We start from the raw sequence: 22,367 nt of genomic DNA, 5'->3' as shown, positions 1-22,367 counted from the left end.
AGTGAAGAATTTGCTGCAGTCATCTCTCTCTCTCTCTCTCTCTCTCTCTCTCTCACACACACACACACACACACACACACACACACACACACACAAATGGATGGCTAGCACTGACCACCTCTAAAATCATGAGAAAATCTCTCGTTTTCTTTGAATGGTTCACATGCCCAGTCCCACACCTGCCACTAAAATGTGTCATGCTATGACAGTATGCCTTAGTCATAATTTCAGGGTAGATCTGGGGGTGACAGGTGCTGTCAAATACACAAGAATTAAAAGAAGGGCAGGGCCTGGCTCCCCTGAGGAAGTCAGGGTGCTCTTACAGGAAATAAAGGTCCTGGGTTCTAGTTCCCCTCCGATAACGGAAAGCCAGGTTAGTAACTAACACCCAAATGCTTTATGTGATAGTTTACTAAGTATTATTGTTCCCAACAACAACAAAACATTGTGTTTTCCTGTAAACAAACTATGAAAGATTGAAAAGTAAAATTCTATTGCCTCTTACTAATGAATGAAGTCAGGGCTGGTGGTGGCACACCTGGTTGAGTGCACATGTTACACTGCACAAGGACCCGGGTTCAAACCGCCAGTCCCCACATGCAGAAGGAAAGCTTCACGAGTGGTGAAGCAGGTCTGCAGGTGTCTTTCTGTCTCTGTCTCTATCTCCTCTCCTCCTCCTCTCAATTTCTGGCTGTCTCTATCCAATAAATAAAGATAATTAAAAAAATTTTAAATGAAGTCAAGTCCTGATTCACAATAAAGAAAAGAGGAGGGGGCCTGAGCGGTAGCACAGTGGGTTAATTCCACATGGCATGAAGCACAAGGACCAGTCTAAGGATCCTGGTTCAAGCCTCTGTCTCCCCATCTGCAGGGGGGTCACTTCAGGAATGGTGAAGCAGGTCTGCAGGTGTCTGTCTTTCTCTCCCCCCTCTGTCTTCCCCTCCTCTCTCGATTTCTCTCTGTCCTATCCAACAACAATAATAATCATAACAACAGCAAAAAAAGGGGGTTGGGTGGTGGTGCACCCGGTTGAACACACGTTACAATGCACAAGGGCCCAGGTTCAAGCCCCTGGTCCCCACCTGCAGGAGGGAAGCTTCACAAGTGGTGAAGCAGAGCTGCAGGTGTCTCTGTCTCTCTCCTTCTCTATCTCCCTGTTTCTCTCCATTTCTGGCTGTCTCTGTCCAATAAATAAAGATAATTAAGAAAAGAGGAGCCTCCCAAATATTTGCCCACATCCAGTAGTTAGATTCACTTGTAACAAGACAGCCCAGAAGGAATGCCATCACTATAAGAAAATGATGGCAGGAGGTGGCACAGGGGATAAAAGCATTGGACTCTCCAGCAAGAGGTCCTGAGTTCAATCCCTGATAACGTGTGTACCAGAGTGATGTCTGGTTCTTCTATCTCTCATCCTATCTTTCTTATAAATAAATAAATAAATAAATAAATAAATAAATAAGAAAATAATGGTGAATCTGGATCAAGTCAGGAGAAAGTGAGAGAACGAGGCTTTTCAGCTGCCAGCACATTGACAACTGGGCGAGCTGTCCTGCTCATTGTTGGCTGTGTAATAGCCTCTCTGGGCCAGATCCAGTCGATATCAACACCATCTCTGCCCCCAGCTATGACAACCAAAACCGTCTGCAGCTAGTGTCAAATTCCCCCCCCCCCCCCAGAGGAAATCACCAGCATTAACAAGCCGCTAGAAATCAGAAAGGGAAGGAAGGAAACAACTCTGTCTCTTTATTTTTCTCCCTTTCTTTACGAGAACACAGCACTCCAGGGTGGCTGTTTCATGTGGAAACAGAATTCTGGCAGTGCCAGGAAACAGCTGAAGTAGGATCAAGTGGGAACCTTTCCATAACCACTTGATTGCCAAGGAGTTGAGGCCTTGTTGACACCAGTGAGAAGCCAGTGAGAGGAGCACAGAACCAGACTGGCATCTCAGAAACCCACTCCTCCGATGACAACATGGGACCAGTGGTAAAGCGAACTTGGCAGGAGGAAGGTTCCCTTTATTACACATCTCAATTGGTACTTATTTCACTAGTTAGGTGTTAAGTTTTTTATGTATTTCCTCTCTTAAATTTTTTTAAATTATCTTTGTTGATTAGATAGACATAGCCAGAAATCAAGAAGGAAGGGGAAGAGAGGAAGAGAGACAGACACACCTGCAGCCCTGCTTCACCACTTGCAAGCTTTCCCCTTGCAGGTGGGAACCAGGGTCTGTCCCTGAGCATTGTACCACGTGTGTTCAACCAGGTGCACCACCACCACCCCCGGCCCCTTTATGTATTTCCTGTTTATATCCTTTACTAGGTTATAAGTTCCATGAGGTCAGAGACCGGATCACTGTCACATAGACAATGACATTTTGGATATATACATTGCATGTATTTTCAATACTTTTCTTATTGTCATTTATATTGTTAATTTCAGGGAGGAAATGGTGTTTGTTTCTCTCATTAAATATTTCAGTTTCTATATATGAAGAGGATATTATGGGGTTTGTTTGGAAGATAACATTTTTAAAGAAAACATTGACAATGCTAGCTTATGATAATCAAATTATTTACTACTAATAATAGCAGCTACCATTTAAGGTGCACTGTAGCTGCATGTACCACCAGGGAAATTACTTGTGAAACCCACCGTGCTTGATCTCCACACCAACCTGGCATTTAGGAATATCATTTTTTTGTCCTTTTAATCATAAGGAAACAGATTTAGGGAGGTTAATTATCTTTCCTCCAATATCACCAACAGCATAATGAGTGGCAGGTCTGTCTCTGATACTCCAACACCAGTTCTGACTGACTGTTGTACAAGTCACTTCTGGCACTACCTATGGTTGGTATAGACCCCACAGGCTAAAAGGTCCTTCCCACAAGACTGCCCTGGCTCCATGTCACAGGCTGTCACCGGCACGTCCAATCAGCTGGTTACAATTTGGGGTAAAGAGGAACCCCTCCTCAGGTTCAGCTTGTAGGATTCATGGAACTCAGGAAAACAGTTTGCTTACCACTGCCAGTTTCAAAGGATATAACATAGGGATGGTTTGGGATGTGAGAGGGAAGGCAGTGTCCATGTGCTCTCAGGGAATGCCACCTTCCCAGCATTTCAGATGAGTCCACCAGCCTGGAAGCTCTCCAAATCTTGCCATGCAGGGCATTTTACAGAAGCCCCATTGCCTAGCTAGGCACGGCTGTTGAGATCACTGGTCACTGGTGACTGAGTGAGAGGACTTCACGGTGAAGAGGAGGAGCTCCTCTCAGCATTCCTATCACTCAGCTGTATTCCAGAACTCTAGACTGTCTGGTTCAGAAACACCACAGAGCCCTCCTGAGTCACTGCCCATTTCCCCTAAGCTGCCCCCACAGATGCCTCGTGATCCTGAGACACCAAACAACACTAGTTCCCTAAACCAGCATCAGAGACCTTCTGTTTGAGAGATCTTCTCCTCATCACCCTCTACCCTGTCTGGTCTACACTGCTCCCTACTCTTTATCAACTTAATTCCTGTAGATGGTTTGCACAGAAGTCTTCCTTCATTGCACGCTGGAGAAAACTGCTCTCTGTGTCTCTTCCCCATTGAGCTGTGGCTTTTGAATATCTGCACAACCTCCTCCCCCACCCAACCCTTATTTTTTCGCTCCTGCCCCTAGACCCCTTGAGTACTTCCACCTCCCTCTCACTCACTCCCCATTCCTTCTTTAGTTGATGGCTCAGTAAGACCAAAGTTCCAGTTCTTTCCTTTGTGTTTCTTTGTCAGCCCCTCCAGGCAGTTACTCTCCCCTAATCCTCTCCCTGTCCTCCACAAACTTTAACAACAACAAAAGTCTTGCACTTAGTGGGGACTGAAGATGTATGGCAGCAAATGAAACCCACATGATGCTAGTCCCAATCCACTTCCTTTTCCATGGACCATTTTTAGAAATTTAGCGCTGCCCTGGTATTTTAGCTCTCCTTTGGCCGACTTCAGGAGTAAGGGAGATCAAAGCCCACTGCTTACAGAAGGTGTTTCATTGTGTTCACCAAAGCAAAATGGGGAGAAGGCCACAGGAGAACAATGAAATAAGGAAATGAGCTCATTCTTGGTGTGGGGGGAAGTAGAAGTCAACAACAGCTGTGCATCCAGCTGCAGGAGCGTTTCCCAAAAGCAAATCAAAATAGGCAAAAAGGAAAAAAAAGATTAATTATAATCAGCGAGGCGAATAGTGAGCAGTGGAGAGTGTGCTGCTTTCTTTCCCGGTGTGCTGTCACTCTTCTCCGGACTTGTACATGCTGTTCCAAGGACTTAACAGCGGCAAGACAGTGCTTGAGGAATATTAGAGAGAGAGAGACATTAACTTTTCTAAGTGGTATTCCCTTTGAAGAAGTGGAGGAGAAAAAAAGAAGAAAAGAAGGAGGGGGAGGAGGAGGAGCAGGAATTATCAGAGAGCTATTACCAGTAAAAGCTCACCAGGGATTCTCAAGGACAAGAAAAATAGCATAAATTTACTTTGTGAGAGCTCATCTTCCTGCAAATTACCCCCCTGGGCTCCACTGATCCTTTAAAGAAGGGTTTGCTTTTTCATTTTTAAAAAAATTTGTTCCCAAAGAAAAGCCTACTGCCGTTAATTTCCGTCTGCTGTCGGAAGTGAACACTCTTTAATAACATATATGTAGTAAGCTGAGATAAAGAGCATTTCCCTCCTATTTCAGATGGAGAGAACTGAAGTAACAACAACTGAACTGGGCAAACAGGAAGGAAAGGTTCCCTGCAGCCTCCTGAGACGCAAGGTGGCCCCATATTTACAACTGCGGATGTTGAAGAAGATCCCTACATCAGTTCTCAACCAGAGTCTTCTTTCTGGGAGACCAGGTGCAGAGGAAAGAAAGGACACACCAGGTTTCTAGAGGGCTGAAGCCTAGCCCTGGCTGCCGCCACGCCAGTCACTGCACATCCCAGATCTCACAGAGGAGCGGGGTGAACTTGTGGTCGTTCACCCTCCAGGACATGAGCATCTCCGCGTGGTGGTGGTTGAAAGTCCGTAGCTCCGTCAGGCGGCCCAGCAGGCAGGCGAAATGCTGGGGGTTCTCAGGCTGGTAGATCTTGCACAACTTCTGTAGCACATCCAGCAGAGGCTCCTGGAGCTTTTCCACGGCTTCTCTGTCTTTTATGTACTGTCTGTCTGTGGTGACGGTTCACATACAGTGACAAGACAGAACAAGAGCAGAAAAGCATTCATTTCAATGATGGCAACATTAATCTTTTCAACTGTAGCTTGCAGAGGGTATGCACTTCAAGTGCGCAAATGTCTGGTCAGGGAGGTGGATAAAGCACAGGTTCTGGAGTGATATCTGGTTCTCTTTCTCTCTCCTCCTAGCTTTCTCATAAATAAATAAGTAAATAAATAAACAAATAAAATGCAGGGGAGAAGGGCATGAAAAATGCAGAAATGACCTATTCATCTTACTTGGAAAGCTCGATGCCTACAGATATGTATACACATGTATCCAGTACATGGCATATGTGTTGTTTACCTTTATGCAGATATAGATTTACAACCAGATTAAGCTACTGAAAGTTTACTGCCCCCCCAAGCCTCTTTTACCTCTCTCTCCTCTCAGAACCCAAAGGTTACCTGCATGGCCAATACAAGTACCACTTCTGGTGGGTATATTCCAAGGAGTGGTAGTATTAGGTCATAGGGCATATGCATGGGTAACTGTAAGAACTGCTGAACATGCTTCTGTGTCTAGCTATAATTTTTATGATAGGACAAAGTAACAGCTGGCTTCTGTCTTAACAGCGTGTGTAAAAATGGCTTAAAGATAATGCTATAGTCAGGCTTTACAAATCACGAATATGACACTGCTCACTCTCAGATAATTAGATAATCTAGTGGTCTGGGAGGTAGTGCAGTAGATAAAGCACTGGACTCTCAAGCACAAGGTTCTGAGTTCAGTCCCTGGCAACACATGTACCAGAGTGATGTCTGGTTCTTTCTCTCTCTGCCTATTTTCTTTTTTTAAAATTTTTTTAAATATTTATTTATTCCCTTTTGTTGCCCTTTTTTTATTGTTGTTGTTGTTGTTGGACAGGACAGAGAGAAATGGAGAGAGGAGGGGAAGACAGAGAGGAGGAGAGAAAGATAGACACCTGCAGACCTGCTTCACCGCCTGTGAAGCGACTCCCCTGCAGGTGGGGAGCCGGGGTTCGAACCGGGATCCTTATGCCGGTCCCTGCACTTTGCGCCACCTGCGCTTAGCGTGCTGCGCTACAGCCCAACCCCCTCTGCCTATTTTCTTAATGAATAAATAAATAATGTCTTTAAAAATAAATGATCTAGAAATATAGACAAACACAGAGAAGCCAATATTGTTTAAAGCAGCAACAAAAAAAGGAAACATCTTGAATATCCAACCATATGGCAAAAACTAAGTAAAGATTATATCATCACAGTGGAATATGATGCATTCATTAGAACAGAGCAAAAACTAAGTAAAGATTATATCATCATAGTGGAATATGATGCATTCATTAGAACAGACATTTACCAATATAATATTTATTTATTGGATAGAGACAAAGAAAATTTGAGAGAGAAGGGGGAGACAAAGAGGGAGACAGAAAGAAAGACACATACGTTATTGCTTCACTACTTGTGAAGCTTCCCCGCTGCTTGAACCTGAGTCCTTGTACTTATGGTAACATACACTCATAGTAACATAGGCTCAATAGTTGCGCCACCATCCAGCCCCTCAGTATAATTTTTAATAACATAGAAAATGTCTTAAACATTCAACATGATATTGTGTTATCTATTATGTTGAATAAAAGGTATTCAATTTTATTTAGATTCCTACTAAAACATCAACTACTTATAAAATGTTTCTTGGCCACTAATTAAAATACTCTTTCAGAGGGCCAGGTGGTGGCACACCTAGTTGAGTGCATATATTAAAATGTGCAAGGACCCAAGTTCAAGCCCCTAGTCCCCACCTACAAGAGGAAAGCTTCACAAGCAGTGAAGCCGTGCTGAATGTCTCTCCCCCTTCCTTACCTCCCTCCCTCCCTCTTTGTCTCTCCCTTCCATCTAGATTTCTGTCCTTATTCAATAAAAAATAAGTTAACTAAATATTCTTTCACTTTCTTCCCTCTGAAAGGATATTTCAGAGGGAAGAAAGGGGGAGGGGATGGGATACAGAGTTCTGGTGGTGGGAATTGTGTGGAGTTGTACCCCTCTTATCCTATGGTTTAGTCAATGTTTCCTTCTTATAAATAAAACAATTTAAAAAAAGAAAATTACAATGTAACACTGAAATTACCTGGAGAGAGGATAACAATCGCTGTAAGTAGAGCATATTCTTCTTGAGTCATTTTTAATTCTCCAACACTTTTATAGAAACTAAACATAGGTGTTATATATTCATCAGAGATGCCTATGGGGAAATTGCAGAGGCTTAGTAAAATGTTTGAATGTTTAAATGTTTAAAAACCCTAAAAATACAGACACATCTTATCCACATACAATATTTAGACCTATACACACATTCAGAAAATGACACTCATCCATCCTAGCAAAAGGCTAGTTCAGGTACCCAAATTCCCAGAGAATAGTCTACTTGCTACTTGTATGTCTTTGATTTTAGTAGTGCTTTTGTTTCAGTTACTATTGTCTGATAATGAATAATACAGTTTCAAAAGAATAATTTCCTAGATTGGTTTTAGTTAATGTTTTTAATATTTATTGTTTTATTTTATTATGATTATATTTTTTATCCAGAGCACTGCTTAGCTCTGGCTTATTGAACCTGGGACCTTAAAGCTTTAAGCATGAAAACCTTCTTGCATAACCATTATGCTCTCTCCCCAGCCCCAAATATTGCTGTCAATCAAAATATACATAGTATCTTAAACAATCACCATGCCCAAAAGTATAAATATCTCCACTAATAAGTTGTCTTTTAACATATCTATTCGATAGGACAACAAGAAATTGAGAGGAGAAAGGTAAATAGGGAGAGAAAGAAAGAGAGACACTTTCAGTCCTGCTTCACTGCTAGTGAAGCCCCCTGCCCATAGGTGAGGACTGGGGTCTTGTACTGGGTCCTTGCACATTGTAATGTCTGCACTCAACCACGTGTGCCACTACCCGGCCTCATTAGTAAACAGCCTAGAGAAATTCTTATTAAACACTTTTGATCTCCCTCTGATGCATTTTAAAAACATTCATTTATTTGACAGAGGCCGAAATAAACTAAGAAAGGACAGAGAGATACCGAGGGAGACAGAAAGAGAGACACCTGCAGCACTCTCCTGCAGGTAGAACCAGGGGCTCGACCCTGGATCCTTGTGGGCTACAGTCTGTGTGCTCTGGCAGGGGCTCCACCCCCCACCCCCAACAGACTAAGTTTTCACCTTGAGAAGAATCTTCCCAAACAGAGTCCTTTGTCTTTTCCTCTTTGGCCAGAAAACCACACAGACCCCCATGGTCTTAGCTACAGTGTCTTTTGAGCAAGGAGGGGTTACATCAAGCAGCTCTATCAGACTGATCTGAATAGCTGTGACCAAGCCAGAGACCATTTGAATGGCAAAAGCTTGGAGCGTGTGAGCCTAGACTATCTGAAAGTTCAGTTCAACGACATTTGTGTTCTCTTTGTGTTTATAAGCTACGATTTGGGGGTTTATTTTTAATATTCTGCAGTTCTGTAGGGAGAAAGATAATGTGACCAATTAGTGATTTGCCTCAGGGTTTTTATAGATTAAAGTTAAAATATGTATATTCTGAGATAAGTCAGAAAAAGAAGGATGAATATGGAATATTTCACTCATAGGCAGAAGCTGAAAAACAAGATCATAAGGGGAAACACAAAGCAGAACCTGGACTGAGTCTGGTGCATTGCACCAAAATAGAAGACTCTGGGGTGGGGGGGTGTTCATGTCCTGGAACAGGATGTCAGAGGAGGACCTAGTGGGGTTGGGTTGTTATGTGGAAAACTGATAACTATTACACATGTACAAGCTATTGTACTTTAATTACAACTGTAAATCATTAATCCCCAATAAAGATTTTTTTTTTAATTCTGTATTTTCCTGGTCAGTTTGTCTTTTTTTTTTTTCCCCTCCCCAAACTGGTAAACTGGCATTTGGGGACTGTACCATGCACTGAAATTACTTCAAGTAAGAATCCATGACTGAGTAATTACTTAAAATAGCACATGAGAAAAGAGTGTCTATTTGGAGATATAATAAATGCAGATGAGTTGAAATATTTAATTTTCGGAAATCATCTAACTTCCTATTACATTGCCCTTAAAAGGTGTTTCTTTCATATCTAATTATAGTTGATAATTTTGTGGAAAAATAGATAAATGTGAAGATAATTTTCTTTGTGCATATTATAATGGCTAACAGTAAACAGAGAAAAATGTGCAAGTCAAAAAATAGAAAAGTTCAGAAATGATTTTCCTACAGGGATGATCAGATATAAACCTGTCTTTGGAGCTCAGTCAACAGAATTAACCAATGTTAACCAAGGGGCATTTTAAGAGTTTATGAACCAACTATTTCTAATTTAAGAAATGCAATAATAACATTGTCCTGAAAGGGCAGTCTTGCCTGTTTTGTTCTCATTCCTGATTAGTTCACATTTGGTCACAAGAGGGGGATATTTTCTAACTTAATGGAAAAGTCAGTTTAAAAACATGTTTCTCTGCATACTTTCAGAGGAGGAGAAATATTAGGGGAAAATGACCAGAGGGGTCTCAACTCCAAATCCATCAGGACCCAGAGAGAAGAGGGAAAAGGAAGGGAATTCGGGAGTCATAATAGGTGTAGATGTGACTTAGAAAGGAAGAGACGGCAGGACCATACCCCCCCCAAAAAAAAAGAGCGTAAGTATATAAAGACAGATAGTTATAGAAATAGGGAGTTGGGCTGTAGCGCAGCAGGTTAAGCACAGGTGGCACAAAGCAAAGGGACCGGCGTAAGGATCCCAGTCCGAGCCCCCGGCTCCCCACCTGCAGGGGAGTCGCTTCACAGGCGGTGAAGCAGGTCTGCAGGTGTCTTGTCTTTCTCTCCCCCTCTCTGTCTGTCTTCCCCTCCTCTCTCCATTTCTCTCTGTCCTGTCCAATGACAAAAATGATGACTACAGCAGTAACAGTCAGCCCCTATCTGTGACCTTGGGAGAACCACTGCAGTTTCCAATAGAGGGAATTGGGGACACAGAACCCTGGTGGTGGTATTGGTGTGGAATTGTATCTAGGTTATTTTTTAATTTTGTAAATCACTCATAAAAATAATAGAAAAATGCTTTCTCTGTGATCTTGCTACCTTTAAAAAGCATTTATTTATTTGTTTAGGATACAGACAGAGAGATTGAAAAGAAAGGGGAGTGGAGGGCTTTGCACACTGTGACATGCCTGTTGGGAGGCCACCACCTCACCCACTTTCCTTGTTTTTAAAGAGGTTATTGGTTGATAAATTGCTTGTTCAATAATCAGAAATATTCTTTGAGAAGATATCCATGTAATACAATAAACACTATGCTGTTGAAGTTACTTTGAATGCAAATCTCTCTTTTTTAACTTTCTTTACTGGGGGATTAATGTGCAGATCTCTTTTGTTCCCTAACTCCCTGCTTCTAATTGAAAATGAAATTCATGGTGATATGAGTGCTCACCCAGTACTCCTGGACTTTAAGTGCCTCTGCAGGATCTACCACAACTGATGATGAGATAGACTGAGAATCGTGTTCAAAATGATGCTGTTAGCTGGGTGGGGGAGGCAGCATAGTGGTTATGCAAAGAGACTCAAGCCTCAGGCTCCAAAGTCCCAGGTGCAGTCCCCCAACCAGCATAAACCAGAGGAGCAGTGCTCTGGTAAAATAAATAAATAAAAAGACATTCACGTTTTGGGGGTAGGTAGTTAGCATGATGGTTATGCAAAGAGACTCATGCCTCAAGCTCCAAAGTCCCAGGTGCAAATCCCCAACCAGCATAAACCAGAGTTGAGAAGTGCTCTGGTAGAAAAAAAAAAAAAAAAGAGAAGAAGAAAAGAAGAGAAAGACAGAAAGAAAGAGAAAAAGGAAGGAAGAGAAAGAAATATCTTATTTGAAGAGGGGGGAGGGGCAGGCAGTGGTGCACCTGGTTAACTTAAGTGCACACATTATAGTGTGCAAGGACCCAGGTTCAAGCCCCTGGTCCCCACCTGAAGGGATTTGAAAGCTTTACAGTAGGTGAAGCAGGGCTGCAGATGTCTCTCTGTCTCTCTTTTTCTATCTCCCCTTCTTCTCTCAATTTCTGTCTATCCAATAATAAATCATTTTTTTTAAAAATGGGGGAGGGGTGTAGGTAGCAGCACACCTGGTTAAGCTCACAGATGACAATGCACAAGGAATCAGGTTCCAGTTTCCAGTCCCCACCTCCAGGGACAAAGCTTCACAAGTGGTGAAGCAGGGTTGCAGGTGTCTATCTCCCTCCCTCCCTATCTCCTCTATCCCTCTCAATTTCTCTCTGTATCTATCCAATAATAAATTTAAAAATATTTTAAACTAAAATAAAATGTTGCTGTTGTCTCAAAACTGTACAATATGACAATTTTTGTAGAAATGCCAACAGCCCCACAGCATAAAATTTGAAATAGAACTTCACTGATACGACTTTGTGTTTGACGCCAGTATTCGTCTTATTTTTTTCTTTATTGGGGGATCAATGCTTTACAGTCAACAGTAAATATAATAGTTTGTGCATGCATAACATTTCCCAGTTTTCCATATAACAATACAACCCCCACTAGGTGCTCTTCCATCTTGTTCCAGGACCTGAGCTCCCCCCCCCCCCCCCAGAGTCTTACTTTGGTGGCTGGCATTCCTTTGAACCTAAGCTCTCCAGGCCAGCACTTTCCCTAGACTAATGGTGCTGATTCATCCTGGTCCTCATGTGACTCAGGCTGCTGTCTGTGCAGCGGGTCCCCAGCCCAGTCGCAGGGCATGGGACTATGGTGCAGGCAGAAACCACGCCAGCCCAAGTGCAACCACTTTGATCTCCTTTTCCTTGTCAGAGAGAATCAGCAACACCCATGGAATTCCAGCCAAAGAGACCAGGAGGCCTCTTGGGTGCTCCTGAGAGAAATTTCTAAGCTTGGGTTACAGTTGTGCCTGACTCTGCTGTGGCCACTAGATGGCCAGGAAGAGAACCAGGCAAAGTCACTACACTGAAGACAGCAGAGCAGCGAGATGGAAAAGATCTATGTTCTCCATGGACTCTTGAGCTCAGCTCTGGCTTTTGGTGGCACCAGGGATTGAACTTATGACCCTGGAGCCTTAGACATGAAAGCTTTTTTGCACAACTATTATGCAATTCCCCTGGCCACAGAATTCAAATTTCTGTTTCAGCTGTTCTACTCCACTCAGTAATTTTTGTTGGCCTTAAGTAGAAAATTAACATAAAGGGAGCTGGGTGGTGGTGCACCTGGTTAAGTGTCCGTTACAGTGTGCAAGGACCCAGGTTTGAGCCTCTGGTCCCCACCTGCAGGGAGAAAGCTTTGCAAACAGTGAAGCAGGGCTGCAGGTGTCTCTCTCTGTCTCTCTTCCTCTCTGTCTCCCCCACCGCTCTCAATTTCTGACAGTCTGTATCAAATAAATAAAAATAACTAAAATTTTTAAATAAAAATAACAATCTCAAAGTAACTACTTTCAATATAAGATAATTTAAAATATGTAACAAAGAACATACTTAAAATTATACTACATAAAAAAACAAATAGGGACCAGGTAGCAGTATATCTGGTAGAGAGAGCATAGATGTTACAATGTGCAAGGAAACAGGTTCAAGTCTCCAATCCCCACCTGTAGGGAGAAATATTCATAAGCAGTGAAGCAGGTCTGCAGGTGTCTCTCTTTCTCTCTCCCTCCCTGTCTCCCCTTTCCTTCTTGATTTCTCTATGTCCAATATATAAATCAATATAAATATTTTAAAACAAACAAATAACACACTTTCTGATAATCCTAGTGGCTAAAATGTTCTCTAGCCAGGTAGTTGCTTTTGTTTTTGAGACAGAGAAATACTGAAGGGAGCAGAGGTGGAGAGAGAGGGGTCCTGAGGTGGCACACTTGGCTGAAGTGCACGTTACAATACCCCAGGACCGGGGTTCAAGCCCTTGGTCCCCACCTGCAGGGGGAAAGCTTTACAAATGGCGGGCGATGCAGGGCTGCAGGTCTCTCCCTCTCTACCTCCCCCTCATCTCTTGAATTCTCTGTCACTATCTAAGAAAGAAATATTGTTAAACACACACACACACACACACACACACACACACACACACACACACACACACACAGGAAGGGGGAGCTGCAGCACTGCTTCTTGCTCATAGAGCTTCCCCCACAGGTAGGATCCGGGGGCTTGAACCCCAGTCCTTATGCATGGTAACATGTGCACTTTACTGGGTGTGCCACCCCAGGCCCCCAAATTATACCATTTTTGTCTACCTAACGTATTTCAGGAACATATTGATGGAAGAGGCAGATACATAAATAAACGCACAATGTGAAAAACTGGACACGTATAAAAGGCTTAGGGAAAACAGCTGAAGGGTAACGGATTCCACCCTGGGAGGATGGGAACGCTGTTTCTTTTATTATTTTAATGCTTTCTCTCACTTACAAGATTATTTCCTGAGAAAGTGACAGAGGTCAGAGGACTGCCCCAGCATCATGTGGTGCTGGGTAAAAGCCTGAAGAATCAGACAGGCAAGGCCTGTGCTCCGCCCCTGAGCCATTTCCCCAGTTCCCACACTTTCTCTTATCTTGACGAAATTTTCTCCTCATGAGGTGAGCCCCAAATTCATCCCTGCCCAAATTATCATGGCTCCTCTCAGTAGTCAAATGACAAGTGCTGAGAATTCTAAAGATGTAACACAAACATTCAGCTTTCCTGAATTCTCTTATGCATTTCTTTCTACTTCCAACTCTCCTTCTTTTTATTTTATTGATGATTTAATATTGATTTGCAAAACTACAAGATAACAGGGGTACAACTTGGCACCATTCCCACCACCAGAGTTCTTTTTCCCCAGTCCCTCCGTTAGAAGCTAAAAACACACAATACAGAGCACAAGGACCCAGGTTCCAGCCCTCAGCAGAAAAGCTTCACAAGTGGTGAACAGGGCTGCAGGTGTCTCTCTGTCTCTCTCCCTCTCTATCACTCACTCCCTTCTCAATTTCTCTGTCTCTATCCAATAATAAAGAAATAAGAATATTTTTAAAAAGAAATAATAGTCAACGCATATGTTACCTTGGGAGAACTAATGCAGTTTCCAATGGAGGGAATGGGGACACAGAACTCTGGTGGTGGGAACAGTGTGGAATTATTCCCATTATCTTATAATTTTGTACATCAATATTAAGTCACTAAGAATTTTTTTAATTTTATTTATTTTATGAGAGAACTGCCCCCCACCCCTACCACAGGACCTCTTTCTTCCAGGTAAGGGAAACAGCCTGACTTCCTCAGGCTTCCTCTAGACTCTCTTTCCTCTCAGCATCACACTAATTCTCAGTTTTTGAAAGATTCTTTCTTTCTTAAATGGTGAAGACTATGTTTGGTATTTTGCTATTATAATGGATTTCCTAGACCAAACTGTTCAAGGCTCCATCAATTTAACACCTGTCTTTTGACATCATTCTCCACAAGTCACAAGGGATATAAAGGCTGTATAAGAGAGACTCTGGGCCTGTCTCCCTGGGGCGTATACGTTCTGACTTACAGAAACAACCTTTTTTTAAAAAAAAATCTTTTCTTATACAATATTTTTTCTTAACTTTTTTTGGGGGGGCCACACCTGGCTAAGGGACATTTTTTTTGAACAGGACAGAGAAATTGGGGGGGACATAGAGAGGGAGAGAGACACCTGCAGATCTGCTTCACTGCTTGTGAAGCGTCCCCACTGCAGGTGGGGAGCTGGGGGCTCGAACCCAGATCCTTGTGTGGGCCCTTGTGTTTAGTGTGATGTGCGCTTCACTGGGTGTGCCACCACCCAGGCCCCCCTCCCTTTCGAAAAAAACTCTTAACTAAGTCACTCACCACTCTTGCGAATTCTTTCTTCCAGCAGATCGGCGTGCCCTGCAGGCAGCTTCTTGTTGAAAATCTCAGCTGAACGGAGGAACATCGCTTCAACTGCAGACCCTTTCAGCAAAGCAATCTGGTCTTCATGGTCCAGGGTCTGAAATCCTGAACAGAGATGACAGTCACATCAGCACCAAACGGTGAAGCTGTGTGACGGTACCCCTTCACAGCTATCACTTCCATAGATCTCTGACTCTGCAATCTTTCTTGCTTAAACAGAGGCAGAGAGAGGCAGAGACAGAGAGGCAGAGACAGAGACAGAGAGGCAGAGGGAGAGACAGAAACAGAGAGAGATCACAGTATCAAAGTCTCCTCCAATGTAGTGGAGAACGGGCTTGAACCTGGGTTTCTTGGATGGTAAAGAAAAGCCCAACCCAAGTCATCTTTCGGCCCGAGGAGTCAGCATCTAGTGGGAGCTGGCTCTGGGTTATGCTGAACTGGATGCTCTGGTGCACACAGGCTTCTTCAGATGGAGCGGCCCTTAGAAGGTAGAGGGGGAGGATTGTTCAAGTCATTATTTAAGTCACGTCTAGGAGTCTAGGAGCAGAGTCAGCACTGCAGAACAGAAGCACACAGAAGCCAGACTAATCTTCACATGCCAACAGAAGCTCCCACAAACAGTTAACTGACTCACGAGCACAACAGATATATTTATTATTAACGTGAGTGAGATGAGAAAAAAAAAAAAAAAAAACAGACTCATCGCTGCACATGCAGTGCTGGCCCTCCACCCAGTGGGCCTGGAGTCTGCACTCAGGAGAATGGCGACTGTGTCCCTGAGACATGGGCTCTGAGCTCAGGCAGGCCTGGTGCAGGGAGCGGAGGAACTGGCCCAGGAACAGAGCCAGGCTTCCACGGCTGAGCTCCAGCAGTGTCTCTGGCCACTTTCCTCCCCTCCCCTTCCTCTTCCTCCTCCTCTGCACCTTTCCCTGCTCCTCCCCCTCCTTCCCCCTCCTCTTCTCCTTACCCTCATTCTCCTCCCCCTGCTCCTCTTCCTTCCCCTCCTCCCTCCTTCCCCTCATTCTCCTCCCCCTGCTCCTCTTCCTTCCCCTCCTCCCTCCTTCCCCTCATTCTCCTCCCCCTGCTCCTCCCTTCCACGTTCCCTTCTTCTTCCTTTCCTCTTTCCCCTCCTCCCTCCTTCCCCATATTCTCATCTCACTCCTCTCCCTGCTCCTCTCTCTCTTCCTTCCCCTCCTTCCTTCTTCCCCTCATTCTCCTCTCCTTGCCCCTCCCCCTCTTCTCCCTCCTCCGTCCCCTCCCCCTCTTCTCCCTCCTCCGTCCCCTCCCCCTCTTCTCCCTCCTCCGTCCCCTCCCCCTCTTCTCCCTGCTTCTTTCCCACCTCTTCTCCCTGCTTCTTCCTCTTCTTCTTCCCCTCATTCTCCTCCCCCTGCTCCTCCTCCTCCTCTTCCTTTCCCCTTCCTTCCTCTCCTCCCTCCTTTCCCTCATTCTCCTCCCCCTGCTCCTCCCCACCTCCTTCCCCTCTCCTCCACTCATCCATACACAACTTTTGCCTCGGGGCTAAACACCTTCCCCAGGCAGTCTCACACCATACTTCCATTTCCACTTCATAGTAACCCACCCTGAAGTAGCACTCTTCAATACTCATTAGTTTCTACATACTTGCTTTTTTTCCTTTTTTCGCATAATTTGCCATTACTTGAACAGTGTAGACTTAATCGCTTCTTTGGTGTCTCCCTCCTCTTCAGGAGGCTAAACTTTGTGCTGGAAGACTGACTCTCTTACTCACTTTAACATTCCTGGTCCAGGGCAAACAGATAATATCCAAAGATAAATTTTCCGAAAGAAAAGTAATGGGAAACAAGCAAATACATGTGCACACAGGATACAGAGAAACAGGTCTGGTGGTGGCACACATGGTTGAGTGCAGATGTTACAACATGCAAGGACCTGGGTTCAAGTCCCCGGTCCCCACCTGCAGGGGAAGCTTCAGGAGTGGTGAAGCAGGGCTGCAGGTGTCTCTCTCCTCTGTCTCCCTTCCCCTCTTAGTTTCTCTCTGTCTCTATCCAAAACAGAGAAATTAATGCCATCATTTTTTTTTTAGTTTTTGTGTGTAGTTTGTGTTATTTTGTTAATATCATCTAATACAGACATTAAAGGTTTTTTGTTAACAGTTCATATTCGTGATGTAATGATTTATAGGATTACAGGGGAATTGCTCCATACTGTACCCTACCACCAAAGAAGTCATTGTTATTTTTTTTTTAATTATTTAATGTGAGGAAGAATGAGAAGAGAAAGAGACAACACTGTTCAGCTCTGGCATAAGGTGGCGCCTGGGACTGAACCTGTGGTTTATGTAAATAGACGGCAGCTTTGAGTGGGACCAAACCAATGCCATGCAGGCATGCCGGTGCCTAGTTAAGCAGGATTAGAGGCACAAGTAAGTAAGCCAGGGGAGCTGGCATACTACCCAACCACAGACATACAAGTCTTGTGTTCTAACAGGCTGTTATCTCCCCAGTCTTCCTCAAGGGGTTAAGGGCTAAAAAATAAAAGTACTAAATAGGAGCAGGAGTTTAGAGAAAAGAGCAATGCAGGATTAAATATCACTGTTTTAGAGGATCTAAGAGCACTTTTGCAGGCAGGAGTCATGCCAGATTTCCAGCGCCCTGGACAGCGCCTTACATTATGCTCACTGAAACACAGAAGGGTTACTTGGCCTTTCCAGAAACACTCTGTCACCATTGGTACCACTGATATTTGTAATAATATTTTCATTTCTATAATTATTGTTAAAGTATTTCTCCTAACACCCACACCTATGGACATCTAATCTTTGATAAGGGGGCTCAAAGTATTAAATGGAGGAAGGAGGCTCTCAATAAATTGTGCTGAGGAAACTGGGTTGAAACATGCAGAAGAATGAAACTGAACCACTTCATCTCACCAGAAACAAAAATCAACTCCAAATGGATGAAGGACCTGGATGTTAGACCAGAAACTATCAAATACTTAGAGGAAAACATTGGTGGAACACTTTTCCACCTAAACCTCAACCTACTTATGACCACAGAATGTGAGCTCAGACCTACAGAAATGCTGAGGTCACATGGGCTCCTAAGCTGAATATGGGCCCCAGATCATATCAAATCAACGGGGTTTAAGATCAACAATATTTATACACCTTTCCCATATTTGGGAGCTACTCTTTTCCCTGATCCATCTTTCTGGTCCTTCTGCCAACCATGACATCATCTCCCCATACAATAATTAGGATCCACCTGCTTATCAGATTTCAGGTTCAGGCAAAAAAATAAAAAAAGTAAAAACACTAGTATAGTCACAGCCTCTTTTGAATATAACTAAAATATGCCTACTAGCTACCTACAAAATAGACCCCCCCAATTCTTCATCTGCACTATCCCAGCCTTTAGGTCCATGATTGGTTAACAATTTGTTTGGCTTTTTATGTTAGCTCTCTTTTTCAACCTCCAGGTTCCAGATGCTAACATGATGCCAATCAGACTTCCCTGGACAGACAACCCCACCAATGTTTCCTGGAGCTCCTCTTCCCCAGAGCCCTGCCCCACTAGGGAAAGAGAGAGACAGGCTGGGAGTATGGATCCACCTGTCAACACCCATGTTCAGCGGGGAAGCAATTACAGAAGACAGACCTTCCACCTTCTGCATCCCACAATGACCCTGGGTCCACGTTCCCAGAGGGATAGAGAATAGGAAAGCTATCAGGGGAGGGGGTGGGATATGGAGCTCTGGTGAAGGGAACTGTGTGGAGTTGTACCCCTCTTATCCTATGGTTTAGTCAATGTTTCCTTTTTATAAATAAAAAAATTAAAAATTTTTTCCTAAGGGGTTCTTGTCTTTTATGTTCTTTTATGTTTTTTTCCCTTTAGCTTTATTCGCTGAACACATAATCATATCTGCTCTCTCTCCGAGAGAGACGCTGGAAATAAAGAGCTATGTAGCAGAATACCAGTGCTGAACACATAATCATATCTGCTCTCTCTCTGGGAGAGACGCTGGAAATAAAGAGCTATGTAGCATAATACCAGTGCTGAACACATAGTCATATCTGCTCTCTCTCCGAGAGAGACGCTGGAAATAAAGAGCTATGTAGCAGAATGCCAGTGCTGAACACATAATCATATCTGCTCTCTCTCCGGGAGAGACGCTGGAAATAAAGAGCTATGTAGCAGAATGCCAGTGCTGAACACATAATCATATCTGCTCTCTCTCCGGGAGAGACGCTGGAAATAAAGAGCTATGTAACATAATGCCAGTGCTGAACACATAGTCATATCTGCTCTCTCTCCGGGAGAGACGCTGGAAATAAAGAGCTATGTAGCAGAATGCCAGTGCTGAACACATAATCATATCTGCTCTCTCTCCGGGAGACGCTGGAAATAAAGAGCTATGTAGCATAATGCCAGTGCTGAACACATAATCATATCTGCTCTCTCTCCGGGAGAGACGCTGGAAATAAAGAGCTATGTAACATAATGCCAGTGCTTTCAGATAAGCTACCTTCTGATTAATTTAACTTGTTTCAACTATTTCTTGGATCAAGACCAACTGACCTTTTGAATTAAAAATGTTTGTCCTATAAACAAGCATGACCGTATTATTTCCTCCCTTCCTAGACCCCAGTCTTTCTTATATGATCTTATTTTTGATAAAAAAACCTTCCTTATATTTAATTAGCAAAAACCAAATTAAGTTTATCTTTTATTTTTAATAAAGGCATGAGAGAATACTAAAGCTTCCACAATAATGAGAACTTTCTCCCCACATTTTATGAATTTTATGTAGGCTTATGCTTATCAATGACACTTCATTAAAGTAATACTACAGTGCTGGCTACAGAAGGCAAGTTAACACATCAAATTAAAATTCCATGTCAAAAGTTACTTCAGTAATTTAATATTACATTGGTAGGCTGTCATATAAGATATGTAGTATATATACTCCTCTAGACTGTGGAATGCTAATCCACTAAAATATTTTTAAAACTCTCAAACAGCTTAAACCTATGAATTAAGGAAGCATTGATAAATTGGCTGGAAGAATTGCGAGTGGAAGGTAAGAATCTTTCTTTCCAGGGCCAGCAGGATAGTTCAGCTGGATAGCGTCCTTGCCTGGCCATGCAGGCAATCCAGGTTTGATCTCAGTTCATACCACACTGGAGGAAGATTCAGCACTGTGATGCCTTTCCCTCACTCTGTGTGCCTCTTTCTGTCTTCCTCCCTTGAAAATGTCAGCTAGAGTCTTGAAGCCTTAGTAATAAAAATAATAAGAAGAATCCTGGTACCAGAACCTCATCTCCCCAGAGCCCTGCCCCACTAGGAAAGACAGAAACAAGCTGGGAGTATGGTTCTACCTGCCAACACCCATGTCCATCAGAGAAGCAATTATAGAAGCCAGACCTCCCACCTTCTGCACCCCATGCTACTAGCTATCTACAAAATTGAGAACACCCCCCCCCCAATTCTTCATCTGCACTATCCCAGCCTTTAGGTCCATGATTGGTCAACAATTTGTTTGGCTTTGTATGTTAGCTCTCTTTCAGCCTCCAGGTTCCAGATGCCAGCATGATGCCAATCAGACTTCCCTGGACAGACGACCCCACCAATGTGTATGGAGCTCCGCTTCCCCAGAGCCCTGCCCCACTAGGGAAAGAGAGAGACAGGCTGGGAGTATGGATCGACCGGTCAACGCCCATGTTCAGCGGGGAAGCAATTACAGAAGCCAGACCTTCCACCTTCTGCATCCCACAGTGACCCTGGGTCCATACTCCCAGAGGGATAGAGAATAGGAAAGCTATCAGGGGAGGGGAGGGATACGGAGTTCTGATGGTGGGAATTGTGTGGAGTTGTACCCCTCTTATCCTATGGTTTCGTCAATGTTTCCTTTTTATAAATAAAAAATTTTTAAAAAAAGAATTTTGGTCTATACTCCCAAAGGGATAAAGACCAGGGAAGCTTCCATTGGAGGGGACTGACACGGAACTCTGGTGGTGGGAACTGTGTGGAATTGTACCCCTCGTCCCACAATCTTGTCGATCACTATTGAATCACTAAGAAAAAAAATTAAATAAGGATAAAATTAATAACGAAACAAAAAAGAGGAGAAGGAGAAGAAGGACAAGAAGATGGAGAGGAACCCTGTATTCTAGAGTTTGCTTTGGCATCACCAGAAAACCAGCTACCTTCTTGTCATCTACACATCCACTAATGTATCAACCCAGCCAGTCTTAGAAGTTCTGTGTTGTTTCCTCCAGTTGTGGTCCTTTATGTCAAGTCCTGTTGACTGGAGCAGTAGCATATTAACTGGTTCTCCTAGTCTCCACTTCCTCTCTGTTCAAGTCCATTTTATGCTAACCACATAGATCTTTTCACTCCTCTCTCAGCGACAAAGCCACCAAGAATCTTTTACTACCCTGCAGATAAGAAGTCAACTCCTTAGCTAGGCTTTTATCACTCAGGTACCAGCTTATATCTAGTCAAGAAGTTTACCCCAACCACAATGACACACCCACACTCAACTTCCTGCCTGTCTTTAAATATTCTACCCATGTCCACCACAGCTTCATGAGCAAAGCTCTTGACTCAGAATGTCTCTTCTGTTCCATATACCCCAAACAAATTCTTTAAGATCCTTCTCAACAAGACTCTTTGATATCTCCTTGTCTTTCTTAAACATAATCAGTGACTTCTCTCCTTTCTTTTCTTCCTTCCTTCCTTCCTTCCTTCCTTCCTTCCTTCCTTCCTTTCTTTTCTTTCTTCCTTTCCCTACAGGGTTATCTCTGGGACTCAGTGCCAGCACTATGAATTCATTTCTCCTGGCGGCCATTTTTTTCCTTTTATTACATAGGACAGAGAGAAATTGCTGGGTGTGGGGGGTAGAGAGGGAGACAGACAGACATCTGCAGATCTGCTACAACACTTGTGAGGTATCCTCCCTGCAGGTGGGGAGCCAGGGGCTCAAACCCAGGTCCTTGAGCTTTATACTATGTGCACTTAACCTGGTGAGCCACCGCCTGCCCCTCTCAGTAACTTCTTTCTCTCCCTACCAGCAACAATATATATTATATCCTTTCCTTGAAGGTTAATAATTGGATACTGAGTATAGAGTGTAAATACATGCTTACAAAATGAATAAAAAGTTTAATTTCTTATCTATAACTTTGGAAGAATGATTATGAATCACTGTAAATCACTCTATTATTTCATACACATAGTAGTTAGGTGCATTAAGTCGGAGGTGAGGTGATT

General features: G+C 43.4%; 1 protein-coding gene across 9 annotated transcripts in view; it reads right to left on the bottom strand.

Moving 5' to 3' along the window:
- Positions 1-4,623: 4,623 nt before the first annotated feature.
- Positions 4,624-22,367, bottom strand: part of NR1H4 (nuclear receptor subfamily 1 group H member 4) — a 123,739-nt gene continuing 105,995 nt past the window's right edge. For all 9 annotated transcript variants that reach the window (XM_060195625.1, XM_060195629.1, XM_060195630.1 and 6 more), the window contains 3 exons: positions 15,076-15,222; positions 7,318-7,431; positions 4,624-5,177 (listed from right to left, as the gene is read on the bottom strand). In XM_060195625.1, coding sequence (XP_060051608.1) covers positions 4,939-5,177; positions 7,318-7,431; positions 15,076-15,222 — 500 coding nt within the window. In that variant the 3' untranslated portion in view covers positions 4,624-4,938. The remainder of the gene's footprint in view (positions 5,178-7,317; positions 7,432-15,075; positions 15,223-22,367) is intronic.

Source organism: Erinaceus europaeus, chromosome 7 (assembly GCF_950295315.1).
Source record: "Erinaceus europaeus chromosome 7, mEriEur2.1, whole genome shotgun sequence".
In the NCBI taxonomy this organism is placed as follows: Eukaryota; Metazoa; Chordata; class Mammalia; order Eulipotyphla; family Erinaceidae; genus Erinaceus; species Erinaceus europaeus.
Note: the sequence above shows the minus strand (reverse complement) of the source record. Positions and strands in the feature narration are given on the sequence as shown.